Raw genomic sequence first — 21268 nt, 5'->3', positions numbered from 1 at the left:
TCCCCAAAACTAACAAAATAGTTTGTGTATATGTTGCAAGTGATTGTAAACCCCCCAAAACTGTCATAAAATAGTTTATCTGTTACTGAAGACCCCAAACTGGACATTAAGCATTCAGAGTCCAACAGTAAGGTCAAAATACTGCCTGGAGAAAAATAGCCTGAAAATCTCAAGTCGCATCTCTTTTCTGTTTCTGGAGGTGAACAATTCAGCTCCTACCCATTTCTCTAAACCGTCCAGAAAGGAAGGTCTGGAATGTGGACCTGAAGAACAAGGAGAGACTCGTAGAGACTCGGATGAATCTTTATTTCCTGATGCGATTGTAGAAAACAACGTTTACATCAAATAAAAATATCTTTTGATTTAAAGTTTGTCGTCAGACCCAGAAAAATAAACGCAGGCCCCGCCCCTTTACATCAATCAACCCTCCAGCCAATGGCAGCCGAGGAGGGGCGGGGCCATGCCTTGAGGAGTGACGACAGAAACATGTCATTGGTCGGCCCAGTCACATAGTACAGGTTAAACAGTCATGTGATCAGGAGCATCATGTATGTACAGAAAACGTTCTGGAGCTTCCTGTCAGCAAAGCATCATGGGACATAACACAAATAGGGTTTTAGCCCCGCCCACCACACTGAAGTAATAAAAGAAGATCAGCAGGTCAGAAAGAAAACTCTAGAACATCAGCACCACCAGGAGGCGGAGCCAGGGACCACCTGACCTACAGGAGGCGGAGCCAGGGACCACCTGACCTAAAGGAGGCGGAGCCAGGGACCACCTGACCTACAGGAGGCGGAGCCAGGGACCACTTGACGGCGGTGTCACATCTAAAGACTTTAGTGTCGTCAGACGGGTCATGGGGCTTTGAAGCCCCATCATGGAACAGGGATAGTGACTCAGGATGTTCTGGCCCAAGGAACCGGGTAAACAGAGACTCTGAGGTTCTGCTGAAGCCTCCATCAGATCCCTTCAGGTCAAAACCAAACCTTTAGGTTCTGCTCAGCAGACACCTGCCAGGTTCTCCATCGGCTCCAGCAGAGAAGAACCTCAGACAGACGGAGCTAAACGGGTCACACCCACACACAGAAACGAGTCGGGTCTGAATGGAGCTTCGGATTCTGCAGATACCTTCAGAAGTCGGGTCCAGTTCCATCAAACAGAACCACACGGAGCAGCAGGAGGAAATGCTGAGTGATCAGTGTGGAGACATTCTTCAGGTTCTGCTGGTGAGAGAAATGTTCTGGTCCACAAACATGGCTTCTTGGTCGGACAGAATCTTCCAGAACCTCCTTCCTGCTGCTCAGGATCTTTAAGGCAACTTTGAGAACAAAATAAATTCGGACGTCTGGTAGAAAAATAGAGTCATGCTGCATTCAGGGACCCGCAGAGGCTGGGAAGCCCCATCATCAGGACACAGTCGGCACCAGAACTCGGGCCAAAGGAACCCAACCTCAGAAATCCCGGTTCCTCATCAGGACCGGGTTTCTGAACAGCAACAGGTTCTGATGGTCTGAGTCTGAAGGGTTGAAGGTCCAAACATGGCGTCTGTGAACCGGCTGTGTCCAAATCCGAGACCATGTCTGGTATGAGAGTCCGTCCAAGTCGGAGTGCAAAGGGGGAAAGGTCAGGGTGCAACGGGGGAAAGGTCAGATACGTACAAGGATACCGTCTAAGTGCGTCCGAGCATGCAGGACACTGCGTTCGGTGGACGCTGCGCGTATCATACCTGCTGACTGATTGGACCTGTGCTCAGTCTGACCTTTCCCTGAAAGGTCAAAGCACAGGTACTGTGTGAGGGAACGGATCCAGTCCAGGTGGGTCTGACCCGACCTCAGCGATTCAGAAACACTATGAAGGCAACAGCAACAGTCATGTCAGGTTACCGTAGCAACCACAGCTAGCAACAGTCAGACGGTTTCTTCTCCAAACTGGAGAATCTCACCCTCCACCTTCATCCTCCTCCTCCTCCTCCTCAGTAAAGTGCCGCTGGCCACTCGTTCATCAGAACCGCTCAACAATATTCCGTCCTGAAAAACATTCAACATTTTGACTCAAACAGTTTTTCTTTTATAAACACAGAATTTCATCTTTTCCTCTGGAATCAGATTTTCCAGCTTCCAGCTCAGAAACTTCCTGAATCCGGTCCGATCCGGTCGGTAGATCCTAAAGGTCGGAGTTCTCCGTTAGTTCGACGTTCTCCGGACAGAAATGGTCCGATATTCCTGAAACTGGAACCCTTAAAGACCGTCGGAACCGCTCTACAGCGGCTGGGTTTGAGGTTCTGATCAGATCAAGCGGAACAATCCAGACTAAGCACTCTGCTTCTGGTCCAAAAACATCAGTTTTAGCAAAGATCCATTGTGGATCAACGAGTTACCATGGCAACCAGAACCAGTTCAGGGGTTCTGATCGAACCCGCCTCAACAGAACCGATCTGTGGCAACAGAGGAATATTTACAGTTTAGATCTGAAATCCAGGAGGAGGAATGTGAGCGCCCCCTGCAGGGAGGAAGCAGACGCTGCTCTGTGATTGGTCCGTTGCAGGGAAGGCGTGGCCAATCAGAGCAGCGCTCGGTCTGTAAAATGGATCTTTAATCCGACCCAAGTCGGATCGGGAACGTCTGGAGCAAATCCAGCATAAATAAACAGAATCCCAAAGTTCCGGCTGCGCCGACCTTTCCTCCCGGTTCTCAGACCGGTGCGGTGCCAATGGGCGTTGCCATGGTTACAGAGAAATCAGTCAACCACCGTCCGGCTTCAGTTTCTGGTTCCGGTCGGTTCCGGATGCTTTGGGTTCCCGGCGTCGCCCAGCACCATTCTGACGAAGACAAGGGTTTTAAATGAGGATGAAGGCCGTCCACCTGGCATCGTCATCTTCACGGTCAGGGTCTCCAGCAGGTGGCGCTGCGGAAGCGCCTCAGCATTCGGTCCAAAGGGAGTCCTGGGGTCGGGATCAGGGCTTCTGGGGACCCGGGGACAGAACCACCGGGGTGGAGAGTCCGTCCACGCTCAGCGCCGGGATGTGGATCTGGTTGCTGCCGTTGGCCGGAAACTGCAGAGGAACAGAGACGGGTCAGAACCAGACATGCACGGCTCCTGCAGTGGAAAAACAAACAGCTCCCCCTAGAGGAAGACCTGCATGTTTAAACAGAAACTCAGACCTCGGCGCCCCCTGCTGCTCAACCTGAACTCAGCAGGAAAACATGATTCAAGTTGAAACAGAAACAATCAAGACCAGCAGGAGGCGCCACAGATCCACATCTGAGCCGACGAGTCCCAGAGAGACTTGGATCAACCTGAACAGAACCGGCAGGCTGCAGGAGGTCAGAGTGAACTGGACCTGTGAGAACGTCAGCAGCACCAGATGGACCGGCGTCCGAGTCAGAACCCTGCAGAATCTCCTCTATCCTTATGGGGAACGGGAGACAGTCCAGATCTCTGATGAACTGGGGGCTTCTGGTCTGGTCTGGGGGGTTCTGGAGAGATCCAGGTCCTGTTCTGAGTCCTCACAGAGATAGAAGGATATGTGTGTGTGTGTGTGTGTGTGTGTGTCTAGCTCGGGTTCCAAGCCACCAGAGGAACCAGAAGAACCGCCCAAGTTCTGCAGAGCGGCACGCAACCCACTGATCAGGTCCAGTTGATCAGAACCAATCAGATGATTGATCGATGTTCCAGTTATTGATCAGATCAGCTCCAACCAGCTTTCAGTCTGGATTTAAAGGAACTCAGGGTTTCAGCTGGTTTGCAGTTTTCTGGAAATTTGTTCCAGATCTATAGTGAATAGAAGCTGAATGCTGCTTCTCCATGTTTGGTTCTGGTTCTGATGCAGACCAGAACCAGAACCGGTACCAGCAGGTTGATCCAGCAGCAGATCTTTAATCCGTTCAGTGATTTATAAACTGCCAGCAGTTTAAAGTCACAGTGAAGGATTGTAGAACCAGGTGGTCTCTCCATCTTCCTGGTTCTAGTCAGAACGTCAGCAGCGTTCTGGACCGTTGGTTTGACGGTCATGTTGCTGTGGGATAGGTCTATTACCTGGAAGGACAGCTTGGCCGGTGAGCGCGGGGCGATGGGACTGAGCGTGCTCCAGAAGTGGATGGTGGAGGGAAGAGCACTGGGGGTCAGCAGCACCGGGGTCTGAAAAACATGAACACAGAACCTTCCAGAACTTTTCAGAACCTCTCAGAACCGTCTGGAGACAGCAGGCGCTTTACTGTCAGGTGGGAAAATCAGTCATCTACAGAAGCTGCTTGGTCTCCACGGTAACAAGTCCTCCAAGTCGCTTCCTGTTCACAAACATTAAACCACAGGTTGAGGCGCTGCAGGACATGTCTGTTGCCATGGCGATCTCCTCACTCAGGGATTTAATACAGACTGATGTCAGAATAAACAGGAAAACATCCGAGCTCCTGGTGGAGGTTCTGAAGAAGAACCAGGTCCAATTGACTATCGACGTCTAAACTGCTTCAAACAAACAGACAGTTAGCTAGAACTCCGAATGTAGCTAGCACATCGAGCTTAGCTAGCACATCGAGCTTAGCTAGCACGCCGAGCTTAGCTAGAACGCCAAAGTTAGCTAGCATGCTGTCTGCAGCATATTGGCTAACATTCATTTGTCTTCATGGAGAAAATAATGAGTCACTGAGGATCTGATCAGAACCATGCGACGTGGTTCTGGTCCAGCTTACCAAGGCGTGGGAGGTGATGACGGTCGGCGTCAGAGTGTTGGGGGCGCCCGGCGCCAACAGACTGTTGACAGCGGCGTTCACCTGCAGGGGGATAGGTAGTGATGTCAGAGCTGTGACAGACGGACCGGTGGGTCACGCGACCCGGATCATCAGAACCTTATCCAGGGAGAGGCCTGGCGGCAGGGAGGGTGAGGACGGCAGCTCCAGGATCCGGGGCTTCTTGGGTTTGGGCGGCCCGGCGCAGGACGGCGAGGTCGACGCCGAAGATGAGGAGGAGCACGTTACTGTGGCAACGAAGGGCTCTGACGGGAAAATGGAGATAAGCCCAGAGAAGAAGCAACAGAACCAGCAGCTGGACCGGCTCTGCCAGGTTCTGGTCTGACATGGAGAACCAGGAAGTTACCTGCTAGAGAGTCCTTGGCCCCGCCCCCTTCCACTTCCTGCTGGGCGTCCAGCCCCGGAGGAGGGGGGCTCTCCACAATGGTGATGAGTGGTTCTGGTTCTGCTGGGCCACAGACGAGCTGGGGAACCTGGACGGGTCAGAGGAGAGCTGGTCACACCCCGCTTCCATCGGAACCAGAACCGGGCCTTCTGGATCCGGCGGCACCGGCCCTCACCTGGTCCGCCGGCTTCCTCTGCAGGGTCACCATCTCCAGCAGCTCCTCCTCCGACGGCAGGTTCTCCTCTTTGATGACGACAGGTGGGGGTGGGGCCTGGGGAGGGGGCGACGGGTTGATGATGACGAAGACAGGGTGGTGCGGGGGGGCCGCGGGGTCATCCAGCAGGGGGGCCGGCGGCCCGTCAGGGGCGGAGCCTGGACCTCGGCCCCCGCCGGGAGCCAGGGGGAGCAGGGGGGCGAAAGGGGGCGAGTCGCCCACGCTGGTGAGGTAGATGTGGGGGGGTTCGCTGAGAGGAGGGCCGGGGGGGTCCTGCGGAGGACAAAGGGGAGCGTGTCGATCAGAACCAGGTCACAACTAAAGGTGCAAAGGCAGACGGTTCTGACCTGTGATTGGCTGCTGGCGGCGGCCTGCGGGCTGAGCGCCGGCGCGGGGCGGGGCGAGGCCTGGGGGGCGAGCTGCAGCGAGTCCACAGCGCCACCAGCTGGAGGGGAGGGCCGGCCTTCTGGCAGCAGGCTCACCTGGGAGGAAGACACGATGAAGACCATCGCCCCTCTGGCTGAGGAAGAGGAGTGATGAAGAGGCCTCACCTCTCTGGCCTTGAGGGCGGGGTCCGGCTGCAGCAGCAGCTCCGATTTGATTGGGCGGGGGTTGGGCGGGGCCTGCAGGGATTGGATGGTGAAGGTGGAGTAGAGGCCGGACTTCATGTAGTCGTTCCTGGAGCTCTTCTGGGCGCCGCCGGGCGCCGGGCGCTGCGGGTGACACGTCGTCATGACAACCGGCAACAACCAGGTTACATGATAACAAACAAGACGCCGTACCTGGGCTGAGCCCTTTGACTGGCAGACCGAGACCACGCCCCCCAGGCCTTTCAGCTGGCCGATTGGGTCGCAGGCGTCTTTCTTCGGGACCTCCTCAGCGCCGCGAGGCCCGTCTGCCGGCGCCGGGTCGGGCTGGCTCACAAACTTATAGACGAACTTCTGACCGCTGACCTTCTTGATGATGTTCTGCAAGAAGACCACAGCAGCATCAGTAGCCAGCTTCTGGTTCTGAGCTACTTGGACCTTGCAGGAACTGAGCAGCAGTACTCCTCTGCTCATCAGCCCGTTCACCTGGTAGCAGCGGCACAGCCAGGCTTTCCTCCAGAGCATTGTAGGCCTGGCGGGTCGCCATGCTCGACGTGGCCCCACCAGGCTAAATGTTGTGTGCTTTTTTTATTACAAAACAAAAAAAGAATTTAATAATTTGTCTTTTATTAAGCTGGACTTTCACTGGCAGGGCAGAATTATTCCTAAAAGAAAATGGGTTTATAGTTTCTATAGTTTTTAATAAGGACCGCGGCTTCAGCTCAGGCTCACCTCCTAACTAGTGCAGCACGTTGGTTTGTTTTATTTTTCGCGGCGACATAATGCACATCAAATGCTTTGTCTACTTGGAGTCAGGTCCAGTTGCTGCGTGGGGATCAGAACAACTGGTCCCATGAAGCCCGGGCAACCAGAACAATGATTGGCTCTCAAAGAGCTGATGTGGCGATCATTAAAGCTCCACAGACACTAAATGGAAGAGCTACTAAAGCCACAGAATCTCACCTTGTCGTAGCGGTAGCATAGCGCTCACCTTGTCGTAGTAGTAGCGCAGTGCGCGGCTCAACTTGTCGTAGTTCATGTTGTGCTTGTTCTTGCGCAGCCCCCAGAGACGGGCCACCTCCTCTGCGTCCAGCAGCTTGAACTCTCCGTCCTCGCCGGTCCAGGAGATCAGGTGGCGCTGGCGCTGGTCCTCCAGCAGGTGCAGCAGGAACTGCCACAGGGTGATGGACGGGTCCAAAGCTGGGGGAGCAGAGAGACCGGTCAGACATGGACGGGTCCAGAACCGGAGCTGCTAGTTTGAAAGCAAAATAGAGTCGGACTCTTCAGAAGCCAGAAATGAACCAGAACCAGAACAGCAGCAGCATGATCAGAACTCAACCAGAACCGAGTACGAGCCCGGCATCGTTCTGATCCGACTGATCCAGAACCGATCAACGGCCAGTAAACACAGGAAGCTGCATGTAAGCAATAATACCGATTGATCAGAACAATAATCAATAGTTTTATTAATTCTCACTTTATCGTCTCATCAGTTCAAATAATTAGTAAAAGTTCTTAAACTCCGACAGACGATCGTCTGGGAATATACTGATGGATCAATATGTTTTAGCAGAAGCAGAAAACAAAGCAAATCCAGCTGACGGTTCTGGTTCTGATCCGTTCGGGCCCTTATGTGTGTCCTGTCTCATTGAAAATTAAAAGTTCCCTCTTCAGTTAGAAATGATCATGTTTGACCCGGTTCTGATCCAACAGAGGCTGAGCTGCTGGCATCAGAAACACATTCAGCTATCAGTTGATTATTAGTTTCATCACTAAACACTTTTATGATATTTTATCTCATTCCTGGCTGGGTTCTGATAGAACTGGGTTTTCAGTTCTATCAGAACCAGCCGCTGGTATCCGGTGAGGAAGAGGAGTAGATGAAGATGCTCCCCTCCAGGACCATCTGGACCCAGAACCATGGCAGTCCTGCACAGACTGGGGGCGCTGCAGGGTTCTTCATCGTCCAGAACCAGAGGGAGTAATCCTCTCCACTGGTAGCAAATGGTTCTGCTGGTTCTGAACTGGCTCCATCCAGCCGGGACGGTTCTGGCATGGGCTTTCAGAGTAACCAGAACCTGGATGTCAGGGAGCCCATAAGTCACAGCGAGGTCAACGCCAGAACCAGGAAGTTCAGCTTATCACTCGGGCCGGTCCTGCACAGCAATCCGGATCGCTGGGGTTCTGGGAGCGGTTCGGATCCTGAACCAGTCCAGCTCCCGATTCGATAACAGAACCAGTTTGACCCTCTGACAGGGTTTCCCCCATCGTATTATAAGCCTGGCAGTCCACCAGGCTTTACTAGCCCCCCGCCAGGCCAAGCGCTGCTTGTTTTTGTTTTTAGGAAAAAATTAATTAAATAATAATTTAAAAAATCACTTTTTTTGTTAAAATCCGGATTGCAAGCGTTGCTCTGAGCGTTTCCCTGGCTGGGCAGATTTATTCCTAAAAGATAAGTTTATAGTTGATGCATTCAAAGCAGGGAGAGCAGCCCAATCACTCAGCTGGCGCCTCAGCGCGCGGCCACTGCTTGATCTCTTAAGTTACCTCAGCAGGGATCGCGCTCCTCCTTTCTCTCAAACTGGACGCAGGCTGACCTGTATGGATATTTACATCAACTTCCTGTGAGGAATCATGTTTCTTTGGAGAACTTTACATCAAGGTAGGAGTTTAAACACACCGTGTTAGCTCTGGTTGCACAGCTCTATGTGAACGTAGGAATAACTTGTAGTCGTTGTCAGAGGTGCGTTGAGGAGCAGTGAGAATGATTTATCTTTGTGTACGACCTTCACATCTCAACGTGCTGCCCAGCGTGTGGCGCTGTCTTCCCAGTAAATTTCACGTCTGTGTTCCGGTTGGTCGGAGCGTTAGCGGTTAACGAACCAGCGCTAACCTCATCGTGCAGGTTCAGTCGGTGAGGAGCTTCACGCTCGCCTCGTAGTCACGCTTCATGCTGGTTTTATATTATTTTATCATTATTTTTAGTTTCATTTTTCCAGGTACATAATGCAACAAACCATATCAAATGCTTTGTCCACTTAGTCAGAGTTAATGTGAGATCTGAAAATCTCATCCCTTAAAGTTGAGCAACCAAAACAGTTTCTGTGGCTCTTATTAAAACTCAACAGACAGAAATGTTAGAGCTGCTAAAGCCACATTAGCAGCATTGAATTAAATCTCAGTTTGTTGCTCATCTCTGCTCAGTGCAGCAGATTGAACTCATCCTGCAGGGCCGGTCCAAGGCTGCATGAGGCCTGGGGCAGAATCTGACCTAGGGGCCCCTCTTGCTGCTAAAACCATCAGCACCTCTAACAGCTTCTGTGTTGGATTTAATCTGGGAGAGGGAGAGTAGATTAACTGGCCAACATAAAAACAATCAGTTATAATTGCAGTTTACTAATTTGTATTTGTGAACAAACAGCTCAAAGTCACAGCATCAGATTGTTGCTATGGTAACAAAACAATCTAACTATGAGTATTGTTCTTTGAACTTTTACAAAGTAAACTTGCCAGCTCCTTAAAATCCTAAATTTAAATGTTAAACAATTTAAATCTTTTAATTTATTTATGATGAAACCATTAAATCAAATTTAGCAGCATCGATCATCTCAATAAACAAATGTTACATTTATGCATCTGTGTTAAAATATGATCATTTATGGCCCCTGAAGCCCTGATGGAGCCTCTGACTTCATTTGGTTTAAACAGAAGTGAAAATAATTGATATTCATTTTAATCGTATTTTTTATTTGTTGTTTTTCAGCCTGGTTGTGGGTTTAAATAGTTTCACTGGCCATGTTTTCCAGTAACATTTAATTACCCAGTAATATTTTGACATTTCCTGTCTAATTAACATCTTTCACCCAAAAGCACTGAGCAGGTTTACTGGGGGAAACTCTGCTGACCCGACTCGCTGCTCAGACCGTGAGGAGAACCAGAGGAGAACAGGGTCCATGTTCGGACCAGAACCGGGCCTGGCGGCCTGAAATCAGAAACATCTCATCTAACAACATGAGTGCATCAGCGTCGCCATGGTAACATGCTAATATTGCATCACAGACACGGGAGTTTAATTATCAACAACAAGATGAAGAACGACATCCTCTTCCTCCTCAAGCTAATCAGGATAATAATAATAACCTGGAGACACACACACTCAGCGACCAATCACAGCGCAGCGACCGTTTGGGATGATGAAAGCAGAAAGGAAGCTGCTGCATATGGTTGAAACACACCAACACCGTTTACTTTTTAAACAGAAAATCAACCTTTATCAACCTGAATCAACTTTGGGTTGTGAAGAAATTTGACAGGTTGATATGATCTCTAAAGAAATGGAAACTCTTAAAAACTGCATTGAATTTGAGGTGCAGCAGAACATCCATGTGGCAGTGAATGAATACATTAAGCTGAAGCAGCAGCTGGAGAAGAACACTATGATCATAAAAATGCTTGAAAATGCTATTTTAGCCTTTTCTCCTTTATTTAAACCAGGTTAAAGCATTTTCACGAGCTTCAGGCTCGTCTTTAATCCACGCAACTGAACGCAAGTTGAAGCGGTTCCTGTCCGGCCCAGCATCACCAGCAGACGGGCACAGAGCCACCTGAAGCTGCAGGCCTCAGCAGCTCACCTGTTGCTACCTGCACCCCCCCCACCACCACACACACACACACACACACACACACACACACACACAGCAGCGCTCACCGTTAATCAGCGGGTTGGACTCCATCTTCTGAGCGGGTTCAGCCTGCCAGCAGTCACACCGCCTCCATGCTGCGGCTGTCGGCGTCGTGTCGCTGCTGCTGCTGTTGCGGGTCTGTTTGCGTGCAGAAGTGTCACAGTGGAGCTGAAGAGGAGGCGGAGGAGGAGGAGACGTTCAGCCGCTTCTCTGCCGACCTGCTGCCGTTATGTAACCGCTCCGAGTTGCCGCGGTGGGGCTCCGCAGCCTCCATGCTAACTATCCTCTGGGGAGCACAGCGTCCAGAGAAAGCAGCACCGCGATCAGCGAGTCCTTCTGAGATCACCAAGCCCAGCAGGGCTCTCACATGCGGTGGTCCTGGACGAATCCGCGCTCCGGCTGAGCGGTCTTTCTGGCTGCTGACAAAGCCTGCTACCACGATAAGACAACGGCTTCCACCGCAAAATCAAAGCAAAATAAAGTATTTTATCTTCTCAGAAACTGAAAACGAATATCTTAACAATCAAGCTCCTACTGCTTTTATAAAAGTTTCTCCAAGTTCAAGGTCCAGTCACAACAGAAGCTGTTACTCTAGCCTAGCCTTCCCGCTGCTCTAGCAAGGAGCTATTAGCCTAGCCTAGCTTAGCCTAGCCATCTGCTCTAGTAATGAGCTGTTAGCTTAGCCCCCAGCCTCTCGGTCTGCGTCAGACCCGAAACATCTACAGAGTTTCCCGGGACCGTAAACCTCCACCTCCGACACGGAGGAAAAGTAACGGAGAAGGTCCAGTCTGTAATTCGACAGATGTGTTCGGGGATAACGACTGAACTCCTGAGTTTTCCCAGTTTGTTTCTGGTTACGCCTCTTCACAACTCTTCATCACAGTCAGAGTAACGGCGGTAAAGAGAGAGGTTCCGGTGGAGTCTTTCAAAATAAATGTTTCAAAAGTGATTTTTCGCCTGACCAAAAAGGTGCAGCTAAAGACTGATTTGATTTAAGCTCAGTGTATCTTTCTGTTATGCTGCATTGTTTGATTTTATATTGTTGTACTTCTTTAAAGCATCTTTGAGTATTTAGGAAATACAAAATAAAATGTATTAATTCTGTTTACAGAAGGAACAGTTTTAACCCAACTGGTCATATGATTCTGAGTAAAAACTAATAATGTTATGTTGTTTTCAGCTCTCCACTTCGAGCCTACGGATCCCCTTAGGGGACATGCATTTTCTTTTGCATTCCCTCGCAGTAATGTCCAGGGGTCTCATGTATAAAGCGCCGTATTTAACTCACAAGTCGGCATGTATAAAAATGAACTTTGCGTCAAAGTTTACATAAATATATGCGCACTTTTTCCCTGGCGTGAAAATGTGCGGCAAACTTTTTCTGTGAACAATAATAAACTACAAAGAGTCAAAACTCACCTAAATCCACTGAAATCTGACGGCATTCAGTTATTTAGACCAGGAAGCATCAAACCAGATGGGTTTCATGATTTTAATATTTTAGTGTTTAAATGATGAAACTGAACCACATTTATCCTCAGACAACCTAACACACACACACACACACACACACACACACACACACAAAATAAAGAAAATAGAAATAAAGGATGTGAAAACCTCAATGTAAATAATCATGTTGCTCAGTTTGTGTCTCATAAAGATGAAACTCATCGTCTGAATGCATCTATTTATTCTCACTAGAGAGAAACCAGGGCTGATCAAACAGTTTGATTATTGAAGGTGATCAGGTGTGGAGACAATCCCAGGTATATCAGTAGCTGCATCAAGGTGAGCCGCTACCTGAGGAGCTTTGGCTCTGATGGAGAACATGGAGCCATTGATCAGAGATCAGATTGATCTGCTGGTTTCTGAGCGTTTAGATTCATCCAGACTGATCATCCTGGAGCTCTGAGCAGAACTTAAAGCAGGTACCGGTACCGGTCCAGCTGCAGCCGTCCTCCAGTGGAGCCGCCCGCTTTGTGAATGCGCCTTATGGACAGAAATCATCTGGACCCTGTAAATGTAACTTCTGCTCATGATTCCTGGATTCAGAAGAAACGTTTAAATCCCGGCTGATCGCTCTGCTGCTCCAACAGCGTCTGCTCTGAGATCTTTAGGATTCATTTGGAGTTTGTTTCTTTAAAATGTATTAGTTTGATTTTTGTGAGGTGACCTTATGTGCCCTGAAAGCAACTTAGAAATAAAATATAGAATTATTATTATTATAAATACTTATTCTGCTTCGAACAGGACGTTGCCATGGTTACTGCTTCACTTTGCGGCAGACTTCCGGGTATTTATACTAATTTACATTAAGATGTATTTATGGAGGCGACAGGCGGAGCAGCAGCTGCTCTGTTTCCTGTAAACCAGGATGAATAAAGGAAAGGTGCGCAGGCTTCATACATCTGAATTTGTTTGTGCGCCGAACTTTTCTAAATTTGTCCTACGCCAAGTTTTAGTGTGAAAACTGCGCAGTGTTTTATACATGAGGCCCCTGGTCATTTCATGCGGTATGACTGGACGCTGTAAGCCTTTCTTACGGGTCTCCTACTTTCTGCTACTATTTGAGGTTTTCAAATGTATGTCCATATCTCGTTGTGAAACATCTGGAGTTTTATATCTTTTTCTTTAGAAAAGAAATGCACCACATTGCTTTCTTAGGTTCAGTTCAAGCCACTTCTAACACAATGAACTTTGACCCCAAGGAGCAGACGCTCACCCGACAGGACGATACGGAGCTTTACTTTGAAGGGAAGCCCGTGTGTTTTGATATAGTTTCCGGTGGGAGCGTGACATTTGATGCAGGACTGTTTCTGCGGCAACAGGATGGAGACGTCATCAGGAGCTGCTGCTGGCGAGGAGCCGCAGAGCAAGGCAGAGAAAAGCCTCGGTGTTAAATTCCCGGAGGAGAATTTAACCAGATTAATTTAATCTGGCTTTATTTCCAGTTCATATTAATCTGGAAATAAAACTTCAAGATTCATTCTGCTTTTTACTTCCGGTCAGAAGACCTACAATCCTGGAAAATATAAACAAATATCAGAAACTTAGTAATGAAAAGAACAAATAAATGAATGTAACTAATCTGAATTCAAACAAATCTTAAACAGTAAAGACCAACAGATATCTGAACACAATATGGGAAGAATTAATAAAAGTATCAGAACAAGAAAATAAATCTGCATTTTAGTTCAGAAGAGACGAGTTGGTCACAATTTCTTTCTAGAAATAAAAGAAAAACAAGAAACATAAGAATCCAGATGAAAGTGAACTTTGACCCCAAGGAGGCAGCTGAGATGCAAAAGGTCCAAACTATTTCAGTTCTGGTCCGACCCGGTTCAGTCCATTCTCATGTTAATTTAAAAGCTGCTGCTTTCTTCTTCTGCGGCTCATTCAGCAAGCCGTCCGTTACCATGGAAACAAGCTCCACGTTGCCAAGCATCTGAGAGCAGCTGAGACCCGACAGCACCGGACCGGTTCCGAACCCAGCAAAGTCAATAGAAATCCAGAACAAAGTTGTTAAATATCCTGAAACATGTTTTATATCAAAAAGAATATTTACAAAAGCATCAGATTTTAGAATAATTCAACATCTTCTCAATATTCACAACATAAAGAACAAGAATCATAAAACATATTAGAGAGCCCAACCGGACCTGAACCGGACCAGAACCGGACCTGCAGGGTTCAATAACCAGAATGGTTCTAATTAATCTGGATTACAAACTGGATCTGTTGGAAATCAGCATAAAATAAACTTCATAACATTTTAGGTGAACTTCTGTAAATATGTATTAGTGGCTAGAAATGATAAAATAAGGAGAAACATTTTCTAATCAAAAACACACCTAAATAAAATCTAAATGAAAATGTCAAATAAAATACTTTATTGATCCCTTAAAGGGGGAAATTTTGTTTGTCCTAGGATAGTACACAATAAACAATCTGACAAATAAAAGTCATAAAAATAAACATACAGTAATCAAACAACAATAAATCAACCAAAGCAACAAAATATTCTCAAATTCTTTATTAAATTTACAATAAAAAACACAACAGCAGAAAGATGAGAACTTGTTCATGTTTGTTTCTTCAGCTTCAGTTCAGCTGATTCTCTGTTCACCAGACAAAACCACTTCCTGACATTTTATTTTGAAATGTCTCAGTGATGTGGAGGACTTTCTGTTTGAGCAGCAACAGGAAGTAGATGTCATCAATGTTTCCGTTCACGTCTAAGAAGAAGTTGGTTCCACTGTGTGTCCAGTTGGAGATCATTTGCCTCCTGATGAAGAGGCTCCTCCTCTTCTTCCTCCTCATCGTCCAATCAGAGCTGAGCAGCAGCAGCAGACTTCCTGCAGACGTCTGGAAGCTCCTCCAGCCCCTGCAGCTCCCGCAGACCCTGGACAGAAGAAGAAGAAGAGAGCAGCCAATCAGATCTGCCCAGAGACAAACTGGTTCTACTGGGACTGATTTAAGACCCAACGGTCCTCTGGGTCAGACTGTGATCAGAACCGGTCCAGTTCTGCAGATGAACTGACCTCCAACACCATGCGGATATGGGCTTTTATTTTGGCGGCGTCCTTGGTGAGCTGCTCAGTGAAGCTGCAAGCAAACACAGTTAGCATGACTAGCATCTCTCATTAGCATAGCTAGCATACATCATTAGCATGACCAGCATCTCTCATTAGCATAGCTAGCATACATCATTAGCATGGCTAGCATCTCTCATCTGGTCCACAAGTGGATCCTGTTAGCATCGAGCTAACCTGACTGAACTTGTAGAAATCTGACATTTACATGTTGCTGAATATTCAGGACAAAATACAACAATTTATCATATCAATTTGCTTTAACTTGGGCTAATATTGTAAAAAATCTCCAATATTTATGTTTGATATGGAGAAAAACAGAAAAATATTCTAGATTAAACATTTTGTCTCACGCTTCAGATGATTTTTTTTCTTCAATTTTTAAAATTAATATCAAAATGTTCTACAGAAATATTACTATTTTAAACAAAACGAAAAAGATGTTTGAAAAACGCTGATAAATTGCTCAAATTTAAGTATATAAATAAAATCAAAATTGAATTTTTTACATTTTATGTTTAGACAATATTTTAGTATTTGATATGAAAAATATTTTAAAATCTGAAAATAAAAAAAAATCTTGCTAAAGCATAAAAATCACAGGGAAATTTTTCCATTTCTAAAATAAAATTTACATCTGGAGAAATTATATTTTGAACTTTTTGAACTTGAATAATTTGAGACAAAGTAAAAACAGAAATCAATAAAATGTTAAAATCAGTTTCAGGAAGTAAAATTTCCAAAATATCCTCTAATGCTGTCGCCATGGCGACAGCGAGCGTACAGCGTCAGCTGATTGGTCTTCTTGTCGATGAAGTGCAGCGCCTCCTGGTGGCTCATCTCCACGAAGAACCCGAACCCGACCAACACCAGAATCCTGGACGGATTGTCCCTGAGGAGAGGAGACGAGCCAGTCAGAACCGGAACCGGAGTCTGGATCATAAACGCCTGGCGCCGTCCGGGTCACATGGCCACAGGAAGGGGCGGGGCTTACACTCGGGCCTGAACGAAGAAGCTGCAGCCCAGATCCACGTCTGCCTTCAGCCGCTGAGGCCCCGCCTCCTGCAGGAACACACCGTGACATCACCGTGACGTCAGAGACGCCAACTACAGCCACACAATATGAAAGGGAGGAATGTCTGAGTTCATATAAACATACAGAAAACTAATTTACAAATAAAATATGGAAGAAATTCAAATCAAAATGAAAGGTGCCCGAGGTGTAAATGTGAATTAAATCTTTAAAAACTCAAAAGATGTGAGAAAAAATGTACAATTATCCTTTGAAGTAAAATAATAAAAGATTATTTTAAATCCCAAAATAAATTAAATGTAGAAATGGTAAAAATCCAGAATATTTCTTTATCCAATCTGAAAATCAGCTCCGGCTCTGTTTGATCAGCTGTCCAGACTGAAGATCAATAATCCTGAGAAACGACGATCAGGAGCTGATTGGTTGTTTTTCATGTTTATCCAAAAGAATAAAAATGAAACTAAGAGGCAGCTTCTGATTTCAGGTTATACTTTCATTTCATCTCCTGGGATTATAATCCAACTCCTGAAAGCTGCTGAGGTCACAGCGCCCCCTGCTGGAGAAATGAGGGAGAAAGGAAAGCGGTGGCAGAGTGAGACCTCTGTCCGGATGGAGAATCTGTGCAGCTACCTCCAGACTCTGGATGGCGTTCTTCAGCTGCAGGTAGTGAGACATCTTCTCATAGAGACGATCCCTCTGCTCTAACACCGCCCTGCAAACACCACAACATCAGAACCGGGTCAGAACCCATCAGAACCGGGTCAGAATCCCTGTGTCCAGCAGAACCAAGACTTCCTCCATCTTGACCTGCAGACATGGTTCTAGTACCGGGTTCTGGAGGACGGGAACAGTTTTCACTGTAGTCCAGAAATCGATTACAAATGGAGAAAGTGTTCTGATGGTCCGGGTCCACTCAGACGGTTCTGATGGTTCCGGTCCAGGTCGAGCCGATCTTCAACCAGATCCAGATCCCAAACATCAGCTGACAATCTGAGCAGAACCAGAGAGGTTCTGGACCGGTTCCGGACGGAACCTTCTGCTCTCCCTGGCAGCATGAAGCTCTGAGAGACCAGAGAACATCTGGAACCGTCATGGTGGAGCCACAGGACGCCCGGTTCAGGACTGAGGACTTGGACCGAACCGGACCTCCGGAGCTCCTCGGTCCGTCTCACACCGCAGTCAGCTGGGTGTCCAGTCGGATGTTCGCCGTGGAGTCAGCGGCGTCCAGCGCCAGCCGTTCGGTCCGCTGCCTGCCAGGAGCTCAGAGGTCCAGTTAGGGACCGTCTGCAGGTTCTGGTCCAAAATATCATCCAAATGTTGATTTAAATCAGTAATTCCATTCAAAAAGTGAAATTTGTATATTATATTCATTCATTACACACAGACTGATATATTTCAATGTTTTTTTCTTTTAGTGTTGATGATTATAACTCATAACTAATGAAAACTACAAATTCAGTGTCTCACAAAATTAGAATATTGTGGAAAGATTCAATACTGAAAACCTCTGGTGCTCCACACTAATCAGATAATTACCTGATTAGTGTGGATGTTTCTATTAAAACCTGCAGATGCTTTAAATTGTCTCTCAGTTCAGATCTGCAGGTCACATGACCGTTGACCTGACGGCCGTCCAGAAGACGACCTTTGCTTAAGAAGCCGTTCAGAGTTCAGAGTTCAGACACTGAGGTGAAGGGAAGGAAACCCTGAGGTGGAAACAAATGAACAATCAGGAAAACCGTCATGGAGAGGATCAGGAAACAAACATTCCTCACGTCAGACCTGAACCAGACACAAACGCCTCACCTGGACTGAACACAAACTGCTCTGTTCTCTGGTTGAAGTGAATTTTTATTTCCTCTCAGAGTCTGGAGGAAGAGCAGAGCAGCAGAATCCATGTTGCTTGAGGTCTAGTCAAAGTTTCCACAGTCAACCATAGTTTGGTGCCATGTCATCTGCTGATGTTGGTCCACTGTGATTTGTGAGGTCAAAGGTCAATGCACCTACCAGCACTTCCTGCTGCTGACCAACTTTATAGAGATGCAGATTAAATTTTTCAGCAGGACTTGGCTCCAGAACACAGAGTCCAGAACCCGGTTTAAGGTCCGTGGTGGAAACTGGTGATGCACCAGACCGACGTTTCATTAGAGCTGAAGGCCACAAGCAGAGGAACGCCTCGCCACAGACAGACGGACGCCGCATGGCCGACGGACGCCTCGCTGCCTGGCCGACGGACGCCTGGCCGCAGACTGACAGATGCCGCATGGCCGACGGACGCCGCGCCGCGCGGCTGCAGTAAACCAGGCAGAAGGAAGAACTCAGCACTGAGAGCTGAACATCATCACTCCTTCCTATTGGCCAAGATTTCTAAAAATCTTTTTTTGTTTTGGTCTTCAGTACTCTAACTTTCTGAGATACTGAATTTGGGGTTTTCATTAGTTGTCAGTTCTAATTATCAACATTAAAAGAAAAAACATTTTAAATATATCAGTCTATGAGTAATAAATGAAAATAATATGTAAGTTTCTCTTTGTGATTGGAATAACTGATTTAACTTGATGATATTCTAGTTGTTTGACCATCACTGTGGATTTCTGGCCTTGTGACCAACTGACACAGAAAGTGGTCATTCATGCTGTCACAGGAGACACTCTGCTCTCCATCGAATTTTTAAGTCATACTCAATCTTTAAAATAATTTTAATATTTTTTCTTCAATAGCTTCCAAGTCATGTGACCCAGTAACATAAAATCAGTGTGAAATTATTCTACTAGACTGGAGAGACGATGCTCTGCATTTTACTTTACATTTTTACATAACTTTATATTTAAAAATACACTTGGTTTTTAATAGTTTACATCACATATGACCCACTGACAAGAAATAAAAAGGGTGAAATAGAATAAAAATAGTCACAAGGCAAGAAATCTATGTACATACAGTAGATGCTCATGTTTGGTTCGGAAATTTGTAGATGGTCCCTAACTGAACCTCCGAGCGCCAGGCAGGGAGCGGGAGAGAACGGCTGGCCGAAATTAGCGTTCATAAATCGGATCAACCTGGAGCTAGACGCCGCTTGCTCCGCGGACTAGAAACTAACCTGGTTCCTCTCACCGCGTCTCTATTTCCTTCTGGTTCCGATCCACGTCTGCCAGGTAGAACCTACAGAACCTTCAGTTGACCCGATTCTGCTCAGAAACTCAGCTTCTTCTTTAAATCAGTTCACCCTAACTTCCGGTTTGGTTCGGTTCGGATTCGGAATGAACCAAACCTGTTTCTGTCTAGTTAGTAAGATCGGGTCAGGCTTACCGCAGGTCTCTCCTCAGCACGTCGTTGATGAAAGCTTCATACTGCAGAACCTTCTGGTCCAGACCGCCGGCAGAACCAGCAGGACGAGCCATCATGTTCCGGTTCCAGTTCTGGAATGCCCGAGCAGATCCAGATGAAATTCTCTGATCCCGAAGAGGACTTCTAGAACCCGAACCCTCCTGTTAGCACAGCTAGCATGCTGCTAACTTCTTCTTCTTCTTCTCTTTTTTTATGGCGGTTGGCAAACAACTTGTATTTGCATTACCGCCACCTTCCGGATTGGAGTGTGGATCAGGCGTTTAGCTGTTATAATCTCCCCATGATTCCCGTTCTGCTAGGAAACTAAAAATACTGCAGATGATCTCTGAAACAATTCCCTAATATCTCATTTATTTTTATTCCTACTGAAATCTCTAAGTAACACCTCTCTTTCCTGAACACATTTATTACATTAAAAAAAAAAATATGCTGGACTGTTTCTAATTTTCCACAATAATTACAACAACCTGTATTATGTTTATTAATTATTTTAAGAGTATTATTTAATCCTGAAAGTCCAAAACTTATTCTAGATATAACATCTTCTTTTTTGATTCTATTACATTTCCTAAATTCCCCAACATTTTTTGGATACTATAATAAAACCTAGCATTGAATCCTCTATCCCACTGTTCTTACCATTTCTTCTTGATATAAATTTTAATAATATTCTTTACCTGATTTTTAATTCTTTTAATATTTAAATCAACAATATTCTTTTTTGCAGCACTCTTAGTAAAACTATCAGCCAACTCATTTCCTACCACACCAATGTGGGCAGGAATCCAAACTAGTTTAACATGAGAAACATCATTTTTAATCCTAAATATTGAGTGACTTATATCCAATATAATATCTTGCCTTGATTCTGAATTTATCTCTAGAATACTTATTAATACTTATTGAATCTGAACAAATTAAAACCTCCCTCTGTCTTGTTTCCTCGGTCCACTCTAAAGTCATTAAAATAGCCATTAATTCACCTACACTGTCAATTTTGTATCTGTTATTCTTTTATTTCTCATAATATTTAAATCTGGAATTACAAATGATATACCTACTCTATCATTTAACATTTTAGAAGCATCTGTATATATTTGTATATACTCTGAATATTCTCTTTTTATATAACTTTCCACCTCCATTTTTTCTAACTGTAAGTTTAAATCAACTTCAGTCCAAAGATCCATGATGGAATAACAGGAATAAAAACCACAGGACTAATTAGAAAGTTATCTATTCCTACATCTTTTACTTTATTTATTAGCCCCCATAAATATGTTACGTCCACAAAGGGCACAACATATTTGAGGACACGAAGACAAAAATGAGGATTCAAAAGTAATTTTTATTTTCAATTCTCTCGACCTTTTCTTTAAGATGAGCTTCTTTTGATTTTTCTGTGAAGAAAAAGAGAGAATTAAATCCTCGGTTCCCCGTGTCCCAAAAAAAAAAGAAAACAAAACTCCCAAAGTATAAACAGAAAGTTGGACCTGATGAGCCGATCAAAAAGAACAAAACGGTACAGCAGGGGGCCAACCCTATACAGGGCCGTCGAAGCCCCTGCTAGTACCGGACTACAAGAAAAAAGAAACTACTGTTAAAGAAAAATCGAAAACAGGACAACCGGTCCCACCAGGTCAAAAATCACAACAAAAAAACATCAACCAAACAAACAG

General features: G+C 46.1%; 2 protein-coding genes and 2 long non-coding RNA genes across 8 annotated transcripts; 1 reads left to right on the top strand and 3 right to left on the bottom strand.

The window, feature by feature from the left end:
• Positions 1-285: 285 nt before the first annotated feature.
• Positions 286-11516, bottom strand: elk1 (ETS transcription factor ELK1). Of its 2 annotated transcripts, XR_004339885.1 has the most exons (12): positions 10640-11516; positions 6923-7131; positions 6127-6312; positions 5896-6057; positions 5692-5826; positions 5306-5617; positions 5092-5218; positions 4845-4990; positions 4689-4769; positions 4036-4137; positions 815-3052; positions 286-752 (listed from the first exon to the last, which is right to left on the bottom strand). XR_004339885.1 is itself a non-coding variant. In XM_032567427.1 (11 exons), the coding sequence occupies exons 1-11, from the start codon at positions 10662-10664 to the stop codon at positions 2954-2956; spliced, it is 1584 nt and encodes a 527-aa protein (XP_032423318.1). In that variant the 5' UTR covers positions 10665-11516; the 3' UTR covers positions 286-2953. The 2 variants fall into 2 exon arrangements, 1 of the variants encoding a protein (XP_032423318.1); XM_032567427.1 differs by having other exon boundaries at positions 286-3052.
• On the top strand, positions 4387-4626 carry LOC116723205 (uncharacterized). Its single transcript, XR_004339926.1, has 2 exons — positions 4387-4500; positions 4573-4626. It is a non-coding gene; the product is annotated as an uncharacterized LOC116723205 (long non-coding RNA).
• Positions 11517-14634: 3118 nt separating the features above from the next.
• Positions 14635-19807, bottom strand: uxt (ubiquitously-expressed, prefoldin-like chaperone). Of its 4 annotated transcripts, none has more exons than XM_032567806.1 (6): positions 19551-19661; positions 17070-17534; positions 16872-16953; positions 16203-16270; positions 15993-16100; positions 14635-15018 (listed from the first exon to the last, which is right to left on the bottom strand). In XM_032567806.1, the coding sequence occupies exons 3-6, from the start codon at positions 16914-16916 to the stop codon at positions 14739-14741; spliced, it is 501 nt and encodes a 166-aa protein (XP_032423697.1). In that variant the 5' UTR covers positions 16917-16953; positions 17070-17534; positions 19551-19661; the 3' UTR covers positions 14635-14738. The 4 variants fall into 4 exon arrangements, with proteins under 4 accessions (XP_032423697.1, XP_032423706.1, XP_032423687.1 ...); XM_032567815.1 differs by lacking the exon at positions 19551-19661 and adding an exon at positions 19342-19535; XM_032567825.1 differs by lacking the exon at positions 17070-17534 and adding an exon at positions 15158-15221 and having other exon boundaries at positions 14787-15018; positions 19551-19802.
• LOC116723211 (uncharacterized) lies at positions 17643-19348 on the bottom strand. The gene is made up of 2 exons (XR_004339927.1): positions 18048-19348; positions 17643-17947 (listed from the first exon to the last, which is right to left on the bottom strand). It is a non-coding gene; the product is annotated as an uncharacterized LOC116723211 (long non-coding RNA).
• Positions 19808-21268: the final 1461 nt, after the last annotated feature.

This window comes from Xiphophorus hellerii, chromosome 1 (assembly GCF_003331165.1).
Source record: "Xiphophorus hellerii strain 12219 chromosome 1, Xiphophorus_hellerii-4.1, whole genome shotgun sequence".
NCBI classification, from domain to species: Eukaryota; Metazoa; Chordata; class Actinopteri; order Cyprinodontiformes; family Poeciliidae; genus Xiphophorus; species Xiphophorus hellerii.
This window is presented reverse-complemented; position numbering and strand designations above follow the sequence as displayed.

Bases quoted from the DNA above. Each gene is read 5' to 3' on its own strand.
- uxt (XM_032567796.1), bottom strand. From the start codon at position 19,645: ATGATGGCTCGTCCTGCTGGTTCTGCCGGCGGTCTGGACCAGAAGGTT. The intron at 16,954-19,550 runs GTAAGCCTGACC...TGGTGTTTGCAG, and splicing joins GTGCTGAGGAGAGACCTGCG to GGCGGTGTTAGAGCAGAGGG. The intron at 16,271-16,871 runs GTAGCTGCACAG...GTGTTCCTGCAG, and splicing joins ACGCCATCCAGAGTCTGGAG to GAGGCGGGGCCTCAGCGGCT.
- elk1 (XM_032567427.1), bottom strand. From the start codon at position 10,664: ATGGAGTCCAACCCGCTGATTAACG. The intron at 4,991-5,091 runs GTAACTTCCTGG...TTTTCCCGTCAG, and splicing joins GGCCAAGGACTCTCTAGCAG to AGCCCTTCGTTGCCACAGTA. The intron at 3,053-4,035 runs GTAATAGACCTA...GTTCCTCTGCAG, and splicing joins CGGCCAAGCTGTCCTTCCAG to TTTCCGGCCAACGGCAGCAA.